This window comes from Mesoplodon densirostris, chromosome 4 (genome assembly GCF_025265405.1).
Source record: "Mesoplodon densirostris isolate mMesDen1 chromosome 4, mMesDen1 primary haplotype, whole genome shotgun sequence".
In the NCBI taxonomy this organism is placed as follows: domain Eukaryota; kingdom Metazoa; phylum Chordata; class Mammalia; order Artiodactyla; family Ziphiidae; genus Mesoplodon; species Mesoplodon densirostris.
In genome coordinates, this window is record NC_082664.1 from 95,098,266 (window position 1) to 95,113,646 (window position 15,381).

The 15,381-nt window shown below is 36.3% G+C and overlaps 1 protein-coding gene across 6 annotated transcripts in view; it reads right to left on the bottom strand.

Moving 5' to 3' along the window:
• The window catches only part of GABPB1 (GA binding protein transcription factor subunit beta 1), a 74,944-nt gene that overhangs the window by 3,268 nt on the left and 56,295 nt on the right, over positions 1-15,381 (bottom strand). For 3 of the 6 annotated variants that reach the window (XM_060096827.1, XM_060096825.1, XM_060096829.1), the window contains exons 7-8: positions 10,373-10,558; positions 7,017-7,132 (exon numbers count right to left, since the gene is read on the bottom strand). In XM_060096827.1, the coding sequence (XP_059952810.1) occupies positions 7,017-7,132; positions 10,373-10,558 (302 nt within the window). Of the gene's footprint in view, positions 1-6,997; positions 7,133-10,372; positions 10,559-15,381 lie in introns of all 6 variants that reach the window. The other 3 variants (XM_060096828.1, XM_060096830.1, XM_060096831.1) reach the window with 2 other exon arrangements.

The window sequence follows — 15,381 nt, forward strand, 5'->3', positions numbered from 1 at the left end:
GCAGAGAAAGCTTTTAACAAAATTCAACACCCATTTATGATAAAAACCCTGCAGAAAGTAGGCATAGAGGGAACTTTCCTCAACATAATAAAGGCCATATATGACAAACCCACAGCCAGCATCGTCCTCAATGGTGAAAAACTGAAACCATTTCCACTAAGATCAGGAACAAGACAAGGTTGCCCACTCTCACCACTCTTTTTTTTTTTTTTTTTTTTGCAGTACGCGGGCCTCTCAGCACCGCGACCTCTCCCGTTGTGGAGCACAGGCTCCGGACGCGCAGGCCCAGCGGCCATGGCTCACGGGCCCAGCCGCTCCGCGGCATGTGGAATCCTCCCGGACCGGGGCACGAACCCGTGTTCCCTGCATCGGCAGGTGGACTCCCAACCACTGCGCCACCAGGGAAGCCTCACCACTCTTATTCAACATAGTTTTGGAAGTTTCAGCCACAGCCATCAGAGAAGAAAAGGAAATAAAAGGAATCCAAATCAGAAAAGAAGAAGTAAAGCTGTCACTGTTTGCAGATGACATGATACTATACATAGAAAATCCTAAAGATGCTACCAGAAAACTACTAGAGCTAATCAATGAATTTGGTAAAGTTGCAGGATACAAAATTAATGCACAGAAATCTCTGGCATTCCTATATACTAATGATGAAAAATCTGAAAGTGAAATCAAGGAAACACTCCCATTTACCATTGCAACAAAAAGAATAAAATATCTAGGAATAAACCTACCTAAGGAGACAAAAGATCTGTATGCAGAAAATTATAAGACACTGATGAAAGAAATTAAAGATGATACAAATAGATGGAGAGATGTACCATGTTCTTGGATTGGAAGAATCAACATTGTGAAAATGACTCTACTACCCAAAGCAATCTACAGATTCAATGCAATCCCTATCAAACTACCAATGGCATTTTTCACAGAACTAGAGCAAAAAATTTCGCAATTTGTATGGAAACACAAAAGACATCGAATAGCCAAAGCAATCTTGAGAACGAAAAATGGAGCTGGAGGAATCAGGCTCCCTGACTTCAGACTATACTACAAAGCTACAGTAATCAAGACAGTATGGTACTGGCACAAAAACAGAAAGATAGATCAATGGAACAGGATAGAAAGCCCAGAGATAAACCCACGGCCATATGGTCACCTTATCTTTGATAAAGCAGGCAGGAATGTACAGTGGAGAAAGGACAGTCTCTTCAATAAGTGGTGCTGGGAAAACTGGATAGGGACATGTAAAAGTATGAGATTAGATCACTCCCTAACACCATACACAAAAATAAGCTCAAAATGGATTAAAGACCTAAATGTAAGGCCAGACACTATCAAACTCTTAGAGGAAAACATAGGCAGAACACTCTATGACATAAATCACAGCAAGATCCTTTTTGACCCACCTCCTAGAGAAATGGAAATAAAGACAAAAATAAACACATGGGACCTAATGAAACTTCAAAGCTTTTGCACAGCAAAGGAAACCATAAACAAGACCAAAAGACAACCCTCAGAATGGGAGAAAATATTTGCAAATGAAGCAACTGACAAAGGATTAATCTCCAAAATTTATAAGCAGCTCATGCAGCTCAATAACAAAAAAACAAACAACCCAATCCAAAAATGGGCAGAAGACCTAAATAGACATTTCTCCACAGAAGATATACAGACTGCCAACAAACACATGAAAGGATGCTCCACATCTTTACTCATTAGAGAAATGCAAATCAAAACTACAATGAGATATCATCTCACACCAGTCAGAATGGCCATCATCAAAAAATCTAGAAATAATAAGTGCTGGAGAGGGTGTGGAAAAAAGGGAACACTCTTGCACTGCTGGTGGGAATGTGAATTGGTACAGCCACTATGGAGAATGGTATGGAGGTTCCTTAAAAAACTACAAATAGAACTACCATATGACCCAGCAATCCCACTACTGGGCATATACCCTGAGAAAACCATAATTCAAAAAGAGACATGTACCAAAATGTTCATATCAGCCCTATTTACAATAGCCCGGAGATGGAAACAACCTAAGTGTCCATCATCGGATGAATGGGTAAAGAAGATGTGGCACATATATACAATGGAATATTACTCAGCCATAAAAAGAAATGAAATTGAGCTATTTGTAATGAGGTGGATGGACCTAGAGTCTGTCATACAGAGTGAAGTAAGTCAGAAAGAGAAAGACAAATACTGTATGCTGACACATATATATGGAATTTAAGAAAAAAAATGTCATGAAGAACATAGGGGCAAGACAGCAATAAAGACACAGACCTACTAGAGAATGGACTTGAGGATATGGGGAGGGGGAAGGGTAAGCTGTGACAAAGTGAAAGAGCGGCATGGACATATATACACTACCAAACGTAAGGTAGATAGCTAGTGGGAAGCAGCCGCATAGCACAGGGAGATCAGATCGGTGGTTTGTGACCGCCTGGAGGGGTGGGATAGGGAGGGTGGGAGGGAGACGCAAAAGGGAGGGGATATGGGAACATATGTATATGTATAACTGATTAAATTTGTTATAAAGCAAAAAATAAAAATAAAAAATAAAGATGACAAAACAAACAAACAAACAAAGAAACAAAAAAAACTATCTTTCCTGGGACTTCCGTGGTGGCACAGTGGTTAAGAATCCGCCTGCCAATGCAGAGGACACGGGTTCGAGCCCTGGTCCAGGAAGATCCCACACGCCACGGAGCAACTAAGCCCGTGCACCACAACTACCGAGCCTGCACTCTGGAGCCCACGGCCCACAACTACAGCCCTTGTGCCACAACTACTGAAGCCCACGCACCTAGAGCCTGTGCTCCACAACAAGAGAAGCCACCGCAATGGGACGCCCATGTACCGCGAAGAATAGACCCCGCTCGCCGCAACTAGAGAAAGCCCCCACGCAGCAACGAAAACCCAACGCAGCCATAAATAAATAAATAAATTTTTATAAAAAATAAATAAAAAAACTATCTTTCCCTATGACAGCAAGCAAGATTCCTCACCTTTAAAATGAAGTGCTGGTCTAGATTAGTGTTTCCTAAATTATACCATTTTACAAACCAATAAAATACTAATTTCTCTACTGTGATTCATTATATTATATGCTGTAAAATATATGTATCAAATTCCTGAACAAATTGAGAGGAAAAACACAAATCTGGTCCAATGTAAGTGGTATTCTTTCTCCTCTCCTCACTCTGCCCCTATACAGTTGCCTAAGGGAAAACACTTCAAAGATTCCTTTCCCATACGTCTAGTAAGCACATGGACAAAAACTCAACTTGACCAGGTCCAAGCTCAACCTCATTACAGAAGCCCAGGCCTTCTGCTTGGGGTGGGGGCTGAGGGTAGGACTACTAATGACAAAAAGAGGCCAAGTTCACACTTAAAAGAGAGAACTGAAGGTAAGGGCGAGGGGTAAGAAGCTTGCTGGGAAAGAGGACACTGTGGTCTCTTCCACTGCCTCCTAGACCCTTGTCCGTTGTGAACACCAAAAGATTCCCTACCCTCCACTATTCACATGGTCCACAAGGAGGAACATGTATAATACTCCTGCCTTCCTGTGATCCCACTGCCTTCTCCACACTGGGAATGAAGCTAGATCTAACATTTATTTTTCCTATGAGTCCACCAAATGTGAGAGTGATTGATACAAGTAGTCTCCACATCTTCCAATTACACAAAATGTACAAGTAGAAGAAATGCCTACGCCCTATCCTGCTACCCTTTTCTCCTTACTTCAGGCAAGATGCCAGCCTCACGTAAGCAACTGACACCAGTCCCTGGCAGTGAACTATGCAGGACTTTGGGCACCAGTGGAAGGGTGGGAGCTAGACCCCTACCTCTGGCAGGAGCACTCACAGCCATGCATAAGTGTTTTACACTTTTACATGTACTAAGAAATAAGATCCTTTGGCAGCCAAAGTTTTGAATATGGATAAAAACTTGCCCTGATTTGGTTGGAAATATTAGAAAAGATTAACCCTAAGGTATCTTCTAGTATTACCTATTTATTCACACTTAGAAACAGCAAGAGATTCACAATTATTTCAGAAGATGAAAGCAGTAAGGAAGATACCTTACACTTCAACTCCAAGCCCAAGCAATATACTATGATTACATTAGGCAATAGAATAATAGAACAAAGAAAGACTTCGAGTTTGCTTTTTTAATTCCAAACAAGATTCTTGAATTCTGCTTCAGCTATTAATAATTATCTTTTAATAGTTTTATATGTAATTTTCTAATATTCAAATTTATTTTACTTCAGCTATTATAAAGCAAAAAAAATCATTAAAGTGATTTATCTTCTACCATACCACAATATAAATTTTAGAAGATGATAATAATACAACTAACAGTTACTGAGCATTTACTATATGCTCACCACTGTACTAGTCTTTCACATGCATTCTCATTTAAACCCTACAACACTCTGATAATGTAGGTGCTATTATTTTCCCCTTTTTACTGATGGGGAAGCCAAGCCTTGAAAGGCTAAATAACTTGACCAATCACACTCAGAAAATTATCATTCAAACCTAAATCTGCTTCCAGACTCATATTCTTAACCATTAAGTGTTTTTTTAAAAAAGAGAGAAACTAGGCAGGGTGTATGAGCTCTCTGCTTGTCCACTGAGCTGTCCATTTTCTAACTGCCATGGGTCAAATATGATCCTGTTTTTTATAAAGTTTTACTGAAATACAGCCATACCCACTCATTTCCAAATTGCCCGTGGCTGCTTTCCTACTACAACTGCAGAACTGAGTGGCAAAACACACATTGTAGGATGTGTATAGGGTTTAGAAGCATCCCCAGCCTCTATCCACTAAATGTCAGTGGCATGTCCCTCATTGTGACAACCAGAAATGTATCCAGACATTGCCAGATGTCCCCTGGGGTCAAAATTGCTCCAGTTGAGAAGCACTGCTTTAGAGAAACTTTTTGGGTTAATGGCTAAGCAATCACTTAGAAAGGAATATAAAAGTATACCCTCAAGATAATTCTAGATAACTCTATTGGAGACCTCGGAAAATAAAATCAAAAGAACTCTTATGTACTATAAGGAAATGATTACCTGGTTTTAGAAAACATTGGAGGTCTCTCTTCATTCTGTATCCCCTGCCCACCTCTACCATCTCTACTCACTGTATGCTTCAAAGTCTCTCTGTAATAGCTCTAACATCATGCAACTTTGGCTTGAACATTTCCAGTGATGGAGAATAAGACTTCCATTACCAGAAAGCTCTAATTACTAAAATTAAGCTAAAAATAACTCGTGAAGTTCTTTATATCAAGCTAAAATTCCATCTCCCTGAAGTTCTAATCTCCTTGGTTCTAGTTAATTTATATGCCTCAATTCATACTTTCTTGTTATTTGCGATTATTCTCCTTGGTCTCTGAAAGACTGTAAGAGTGGAATTAGGTTGATCTTTGATGAAAACAGCAATTCTCACTGGTTGTTAGGTAAATAAAGGTACAGCCTGCACATTCATTATTTTGAAAATGTTGAATTGACATAAATCCACTATACTTCAATTAAAAGAAATGTTGAACTGAGTCAGTTTATGTTCAATAAAAATTCAAGTAATTTAAAAATGTTTTATTAAATAGTTAAAGCAAAGTACATCACAAAATCTTTCTCACCTTATATGCCAGAAAACAAGATCAGCTGATTTATCAGTAAAAGACATTAAAGATTTTTAAATAATAAGTATACTGATACCATTCAATGAAATAAATGGTTAGTTTATAAAAACTTCAGTGTACTGAATATCACTTTAAATTTTGATGAAATGAAACACTCACCCTCAATAATTAAAGTCACAATTTTATCAAACATTCTGGTTAAACCATGAATCAAATTCTTCTTAACTCAATAATATGTCCTTTGAGATTGTGGCGAAAGATGTACCAGTCTTACATGTAAACGAATTTGGGCAAGGATATTTTCTAATTGTCCTCAGGCAGAATTATGTTGCCTTTAGGTGGCATTTTTCTAAATCCTCTCTTTTCTATGATAACAAAGAATTCCTAAATATTCACCAACATTTACTATTCATACATATTAGATATTATGAATGTGTATATAATGAGTATGCTGACTTTTTCAACTCTCATAAAACCCCCAAAATACAGATATTGTTATCTTAAATTCCAATTTGGGAGAAAATAAAACAGGAACTCAGAAAGGTAAGATAACTTGCCCCAAAGCTAATAGGGAGGGGCAAGAGGTGGGATTCAAATCCAGCTCATTTAATTTCAAGTCCAATATTCTTTTCTTTACACTGCAGTTGCTCTTTCAAAGTTATTTAGGAATGATCTTATTTTCATCTGATATAAGTTAATATCAACTTTGGAAAACATAACTTTATTTACAGTCATGTGAGAAAAAAAGCTGTGAGGTAATAACTATGGTTTGGTTACACTTACAAACTAGTTTATAATTACAAACTAGTTTGGCAGAGGGAAAAGAAGGTGAATCCTATCACAGTTAAGTCTAAATTTAATTTCCTTAAGGGACATTACATTTATCAAATAAGCGGTTACCCATGGCTTTTTACAAAATAACTCAGCTGACAAACTTCAACATTCTTTAAGAGCATCTTCCAGCCCAAATAGTCATTCGCCTTTCATTTTTGCAAGAAAAAAAATTTTTTAGTCAATATATAGTGACATTCCCTTTAGTGACTTGGGAGAATGATGTATATAAATTTAATAGAAAATAAAGGATGCAGTACAAGAACAAAAGACAATGTTACCATGATGACAGACTTTGTTACAAACAAATTCTTTACTCATTCATTCATTCATTCAATATTTATTTATTGAAGGCTTGCTATATGGATAAGGCAAAAAAATTAGACAAAAAAGTACTCATTCTATATCAAAACAATACTGTCAGTAATAAATATAAAAGACAAAAAAAAGAAAGAAAAGCAAATGGAATTTATTTTGGATGACTGCAGCAAAACACACCGGGTAAAAGACTCCTTACTTCTATTTCTGCAGACTCCACCCGGTTTTCAATTATTTCAATACATTGTCTCTTGGCTGGTGGTTCTTCACTTATAACAGTTTCTTCAGCAATGTCTGTTGCTGGTACTGTTAATACTAAAACGAAAAAATGTACACATTACTTCATTTACAGATAGGTTTAGAAGAATTAAAACTAGTCTTGAGATTGTTGATGCAACTCATCTAAAATAAATATATTCCAAAAACAATAATTTCAAAACACTGATTTGCTATTTATGAGAAACGTCCATATTTGTCTTCAACTTCTTATCTATTTCCTGAAAACTACTTATTGTTTAAGGTACCTACTTATTTTTTTAAATTTTATAGATAATACATTCATTGGCTCAAAATCAAAATAATACTTAACAAGCATATTTTGAGAGGTCTGACTTCACCCTTGCTAAAACAGATACTTTTACTGGTTGCTTATACATTGTTCTTGTGTTCATTTATGTAAAAACAAACATGAATATACATTTTCTTTTTTCTCTCTCTTACACAAAAGGTAGATACATACAAAACATATATTCAAACATACATAAGATAGATACATCGTTCTGTGTCTGCTTTTTCACTCCATATATCTAGGGTATCTTTCACCAACACATAGAGAGCTTTCTTTCATTTAGCTGCATTATATTCCACTGTGAGGATACACCATTATGAACAATGTCTGTTTATAAACTTTGCTTGTTTTTCCACTGAGTTGTTAGACTGTCCCAATTTTTAGTATCTCTTTACATAAATGTAAATATACAGACAGCGAGAGGCTGTCCTTGTTTTGCATACCAGTGCGGGAACATAAACATGACTGTGCAAGCTAAAACTATGCAAAACAATCTTAATCATCAATGGGAAAATTACAACTGTCCTACAGTCTTTAAGGTTGTCAAAACATTAAAAACTCTCCTACTGTCATTTATAAATGTAAATAAATGAAAAAATAGTAAAACTATTATTTATTTAGTACAATGTAATTAAAAACATTAGAAATATTGAGAATTAAAGTATTTCTTTTAACTCATACCATATTACATTACACTTATAAATTCACTCAAGAAGAACTGAGAATTATATCTGTTTCACTGGACTATCTACATAGTCTATATATTCATTTGCCAGTTATAATTTTTAAATTATGAAAGCTTTAAAAGTTTATTTTAATATTCAGTAGGTTCCTCTCATTGCTCTTCTTTTCTAGTTATCCTTATTCTTCTTCCCTCCTCCTCCATCAAAATAAACTTCAGAATCTGTTTGGCTAATTCCAGAAAAAGACTTATTTGTCTTTGTTATGGCTTGAATTGTGTCCCCCTCAAAATTCAAATGTTGTAAGTCCTAACCCCCAGTACCTCAAAATGTATTTGGAGATAGGGCCTTTAAAAAGGTTAAAAAGGTAAAATGAGATTTTGGTTTTATTTTTGGCTGCGTTGGGTCTTCGTTGCTGTGCACAGACTTTCTCTAGCTGTGGCGAGTGGGGGAAACTCTTCGTTGCAGTGCACAGGCTTCTCATTGTGGTGGCTTCTCTTGCTGAGGAGCATGGGCTCTAGGCATGCAAGCTTTGGTAGTTGTGGCTCGCGGGCTCTAGAGCACAGGCTTGGTAGTTTTGGTGCACGGGCTTAGCTGCTCTGTGGCATGTGGGATCTTCCCCGACCAGGGCTTGAACCCATGTCCCCTGCATTGGCAGGCAGATTCTTAACCACTGCGCCACCAGGGAAGTCCAAAATGAAGTCATTTAAGTGGGTCCTAATCCAATATGACTGGTGTCCTTATAAGAGGTTAGGTTGCAGACAACACACACAGACTGAGGGCTGACTATATCAGGACACAGCAAGAAGGCAACCATTTGCAAGCCAAGGAGAAAGGCCTCAGAAGAAACCAAACCTGCCAACACCTTGATCTTGGACTTCCACCTTCCAGCACTGTGACAAGATAAACTTCTGTTAAGTCACCCAGTCTGTGGTAGTTTGCTATGGCAGCCCTAGCAAACTAATACAGTCTTTTTTTCCTATCACATTACATTTATCAATTAACTCAGGAAGAATTGAGAGCTTTATAATAGTGAGTCATCCTATCCAAAAACATGAGTTTCTTTCCATTTGTTCATCAATGAGATTAGACTGTGTGTATAATGTCAGGTTTGGGAAACAATGTTATATCTGCTTAAAACAAATACTTTGAAAGTTTCTTCTTTTCTATATAATTAGAATTAGTTATTTAAAGCGTTGTGAAAGTACCTGGGCTTGATCCAAATCTTGGACCACCAGCAGGAGATTTCTGCATAGCGGTGAGAAAAGCCTCCCAGGCTCCACAGGTCAAGGGTTTCCTCCTCCACTGCTATGGCAACAAAATTGTTCCTTGAGACCTGGTCTCTCTGCAGGGCCATACCTCCACTATCACTCTAAACCAAACCTGGTTTAGGAGAACTTCTACCTCCAGCCCTTCCCTTCCCTAATTCCTTCACAGGCCATGAAGAGGCTTGGTCTCTGCAATCCCAGTCGTTTTCTAAAAGGTTATGTGTACACATACTTTTTTTTGGTGGTGGGGGTGCGGTACGGAGTACTGGGTACTGGGATGCTTGTTCAGATAGGAACTTTCTGCACCTTCTCTTTCTGCTTCCTCCAGCTTTCATGCTCTAGTCTATCTTAATCCTACTTGCAGCACTTCCTACTCAGATTGGGCCCTGTTTTACTGGAAGTGTATATTTATTGCTGATTTCTGAGCTCAGCCCCTTTTCTTGATGTACGACTGGGGGTTTCCCTGAGGGTTCTACTGCCCTGGCTTAGATCTTAAGATGTTTTTGGCAAGTACTTAAATATGGAATTTTGTGGTTTTCTCAGTCTTTTAGGTTCACTAAACATGAAACTGGGGTTTGTTTCATCTATCTTATTACTACTCTCTTATTACTCAAAACGAAAAAGTTGGGACAATTATCAACAAAGCTGCTAAAAGTTGTCACTATGTTCCTACCATAACTCGTCCAACTTCTTTTTAAGTAGCTTTTTTTCACATGGTGTTTTTAAAAGCCCATATGATATCTGAATTGTATTAAATGGCATAGGAAAGTATTGTCCAATACTGATTTTGAATTATTTATTTAAGCTCATTTTCCAACCAGAATACTTTGGGGCCAATTTCTCTTTCTACCTAGTATACGCTCAGAGAAAGCAAGCTAATTTTAACAGTAGCCTAAGCAAATAAAACTAGGCAATTAAGTCTACTGCAAAAGGTTACAAAAACAAAATTTAAGGCAAAAATAAATGCTTTGAAAAACATGTCACAATTTCCTGAGGATTAAGAATAAATGCAAACTTTATGTAAATGCCTTCTACCAACCTTGTTGTCCATCTGGCATGGTCACAATGATGGGCTGACCTATTCCGCTGGTTGGAATGGAGTGCAAATTTCCAAGCTGAATTCCATCTGTAACTATTGTGATGACTTGCTGACCCCCTGAACTAACTACTTGCTGAATTGCACCATCCACAGATTCTGCAGTAACTACTTCCTCCGTAGCCACTACTGGAAAAAAAATATATATGTAAAAATCAGTGAACATATATAAAAGTATGAACAGAAGTTTATTTTTGCTCTGCTACCTTTGCTGTCCTTACTTCTTTCTTATACAGAAAAGCTTTTACATGGTTTTTAAATTCAGTCTCCAGTGGTGTTGTAGATACCTATGTAAACAGTTGACTACAAGTCCCACAATTTACAATAAGTGAGTTCCAACTATCTATGCATGCACATGTTTAAATAAATTATCTTCATTTAGTTCTATGAGGTACAAAATTTAGACGCTCTCTTAAGGTCACAGATATGACAAAGGTTACGCCAGCTTAATAAGATTTCACAATCCAAAAAAGAAAATATTGTATGTGGTTATACTCCATTCAAATTTACATATGTGAGTTGATATACATTTCCTATCCAACAAAACACGGAAATTTGTATTCTTCAAGTAGAGAGAATAAACAGTATTCCCTTTTTGGATTGTGTGAGCAAGGGTTGCCTTCATAATAAGTGGCAAATAGATCTGGTACTGTAGGCTATGAAAAAATATATTAACATTTACATAAATAAAATTCAAAACTATGCTCTCAATGTTTTATGAAAGGTTCAGAGAGGATTCTGGCAGCTGAACACAGCACTCCAGGGTCTTGCCTAGGTAAAGAAATTGCCAAAATCCTTTCCCACAAGCAATCCTATGCTCAACTACTGATCCCAAAAGACTACACATAGCAGCTTTACTCATAACAGTCAAAAACTTGAAACAAATCAGATATCTGTCAAAAGTAGAATGAATAAATAAACTGTGGTAGATTCATGCACTGGAATACTACACAGCAATTAAAGTGACTCCTGATGTGATGCAACAGGAGGTTACAAAATATCCCTGTGTTCTTACTGGAAATGTTTGACCTGAATCTTATTATTAAGAAACAAATGAATCCAGAATGTGAGTGATCCTGCAGACAACTGGCTTAAACTCTACAAAGATTTCAGTGTCATAAAGAACAAGTGAGGCAGTAGGATTGTCCTAGATTGGGGGAGACTAAAGAGACATAATAATCGAATACAGTGGGTGAACTTTGATTGGTTCCTGGGTGAAAACAAACAAATAGTTATAAAGGACATTTTGGCAATAATTGAGGAAACTTGAATATGGACCATATGCCAGATAATATTACTAAATTAATGTTGATGTTTTTAAGAAACATAATGGAACTGTGAATATGTAGGAAGCTGTCCTTGTTCTTGGTAGATACATGCTGAAGAATTTAAGGATGAAGTGTCATGATGTCTGTAGCCTACTTTCAGATAATTTGGCAAAATAAAAGCATGTGTCTGTGTTTGTGTGTGTGTGAACATGCAGGTGTGGCAAGATGTTAACAGGTGGTGAATACAGGTGCAAGGTATAAAGTTCATTCTCCAATTTTTCTATGGGTTTTAAAAACTATCAACATTAAAAAACGTTTTAATATAACTAGTTCTGAAAAAAGAAATGACAAAAAATATTTCTAAATGATACGGTTTTTTGAAATGTGTTATTTGAGGCAACATTTTATCAAAAGTGTAATGAAATAAAATCATTCTCTCCTGAAGTCATGCTACCCTTCAGATACACAGTTACTCTGAAGCACGCTAAGTTGCTACCAAATTCCAGCAGAATGTCATAGATATCAATGACCAAGCGATTTACTAAATACAGAGATGCCCTAATTAAACAAACTCCTTTTTTAATAAAAGGCAAGATAAGTACTGGGACCCTAGTTTTCAAGGATGAACTCATGGTAACAGGCCTGGCTGCAACCCTGTTACTGTGTTATTTGGGTAATCAAGGGTCACAATGCAAACCACAGATGATATTCAAAATGCAAAAACCTTTATGTTTTGAGTTCTCTCATTTTTGTTTGTCTTAAACCATAATTAGGCTTTATCACCAAGCACTTAAGAAAATTTCAGGAAGATAATTATAAAATGAAATGTACGGCATAAAACAGTAATGTATTCAATAGAACAACTACTGAGGTTTTCAAAGACATCAACTATTGCTTTGATCTTGTAAAAAAATATCCATATGAAAAACAAATGTTCACTATGGTTGAATGTTAACTATAAGTAGCAAATATTTTTAAAAACATAATCATATGTAAGAAATTTCTGAGATCACATATAATCAAGGCACAACTCAAGAACTTTCATCTTTGCACTATTTGCAATGACTGTCATTAAGATAAGAGAGTTCTTGCCTTTCATCTAAAAAGCTTTCTTTTTAAGTTGTGCTATGGTAAGGAATTTAAGAAAAAATTATAAGGAAACCAATTATGTAAGAAAACAAAGAACCCCCTCAGTAATCCTAAAAACAACCCAGCAGTGAAATGTTGAAACATGTAAGAATAAAACAGAAAGCCTAAAAACTTTAAAAAGAATGTTATTTTTAAAAATATACATAGACAGATATATCCAAACATAAAACCCCCGGATAAAAAAATAACTAATAAATATTCATTGGTCTAATTTAAAAGTCAAGTTGTAATATACAAAGAGAGCCTAGATAATCTACAGCATCTTTGAAAATGTTTGAGACCTCTTGTTCAACATGACTTTTGAATTTTAATGCCATAAAAGTCAACTAAGACAAGGAAAAAACTGTCTTTCAGATGTTACTAGAAGATTGAAAATTCTATATGCATATAAATATTTCAATAAAATAGAAACTAGGCTTACTGAAGAAAAAAATAACATTTCAAAAGTAGGACTGCCTGCAATTGAACCTGAAATTTTTTTTAAAAAGCAAAACAAAACAATCTTATGAAGCCCAGTAACATATACCTGAAAGCCAATTCACTTTTATTGATCTACTTTAGGAACAGACAAAAAAAAAAAAAAAAAAACATGCAAAGGGGACCTGACTCAAATTTCACTATTAGGAGAAAGGAGGGAAACAGCCACCAGATGCATTATACCTTTGGAAAAAACCACCTTATTAACAATTAGCTGAAGTTGCTCTAAAGACAAAAAGAAGGGTAGTCACAGGTGTCCATTTAATGGGATTATATAGCTGGGCCGCAAGAAAGAATAAGGCTAAGCAATGCAAAATCAATATAAGACTGTAGGCTAGAGCCATAAAATATTGTTTTATGAGAGCTTCATAAGGACTAAACTACACTGCAGATGTAAGGCCTACATCCAACCAATTTTAACTTCTGATTCTACATCCAAATAACTCTCAAATCTATTCACTTCTTATTATCTCTTTGCCATATCCTAATCCACGCTACCATTATTTCTTCCCCAGGTGACTGCATTAGACTCCTAACTAAACTCCCTTCCAGAGCCCACCAAAGTAATCATTTTAAAAGTTCTGTATAATCTTACCTTCAATTACCGTGAGTTACTCTCCCACTTGCTGAGCTCAGCCACGCTGGTCTCTGAGTCCTCTGAAAGGACAAGCTTTCCTGCCTCAGAAGCTTCACATGTGTCCTCCTTCCTAAAATGTTCTTCCCCCAAGTTTTGCTCCACTAATTCCTACTTAGTCTTTAGTTTAAATGTCTCTTCCTCTAGAAAGACTCACCAACTTGGTCAAAATCCTGTATTCTTTATATATACCATGAATCACAAGAATTTATCTGAGTGAATAACTTTAATATCTCATTCTACTGAAAGACTATGTGTTCCACAAAGGTTGGGACTGTATATGATTGTTTACCAGAACATAAGAGATATTCAACAAAAATCTGTTCAATGAATGAATAGATAATATTTTTCTAATTGTAAATGAACAGCTAGTTGTAAACCAATACATGGAAAATTTAACTCAAGAACAGTTTTGAGTTATTCCTTTAACATAAGCATGATATATTCCTCTATGAATTTTTATTATTTGTACATTTTAATTTTGTTCTAAAGCAAGAAGAGAGAGTAAGGGTTAGAGCTTCTTGGAATCTTGATTTTTCAAATAGGAAACACCTGTAACAGACTGGCATGTAAGCTTTGGTAGAAAAATAGGATAACATGATTGCCTCTGTTTATTAACAGTGTACTACAAAGTGGTGGTTTTCTTATGAGGAAAAAGGCAGCTGCAATCCCCAAAAGAAAACATTTACTTTTTTGTATCTTCATTTTGGAATACCTTCCGAAATGGAATAACTTGAAATGAGTTCTTATCTATCTAAATCCTTAAATCCCATTCATTCTTTAGGGTACAACTCAACCTCACCCCATTCCCCTAGCCCCATGCTCCAACTCCAGCTAAAAGTAATCTTTGTCCTCTGAAGAACTATAGTAACTGTATAATTTTTTAATAAATCTCTTATAGAACAACTTTAAAACATTTTAACCTGTTCTAACTTTTCACCTGTTTATTTCTCATTTCTTTAACAAGATTATATGTTCCTACTAACTATAACTCTTTCCTCACCTTTTCCCTGACTTCAGTTTCCCTCCTCCATTCCTAGATTGGAATACTAAATTTCAAATGTGTTAACAATTTTTTGGAAAAACAGTAGCTACAAGCTGGCTCCAAAAGAGCTGCCTGATCATCCTACTTCTGAAGTAGAGACATCTAAGCTCCAAGCTTAAAACCCTGAAAGGAAACAAAACCTCCCTGATGTATAGTATCTGTAGCCATTTGTAAGTTCTGATGGCTCAGAAACAAATACAGAAAAAATAGCATAGGGAAGCAGTCACTCATGGGTAGCTCAAAATTTTGTTTTCTGCACATAGCAGGCATAAAACTTAGTGTAGAATACATGCTCAGGTACCTTAAAGTGTATAGGCTGGCCAAAAATAAAGAAAACAGCAGTCACAATGTTTAATCCCTTTAGTTTCATGCACAGGAA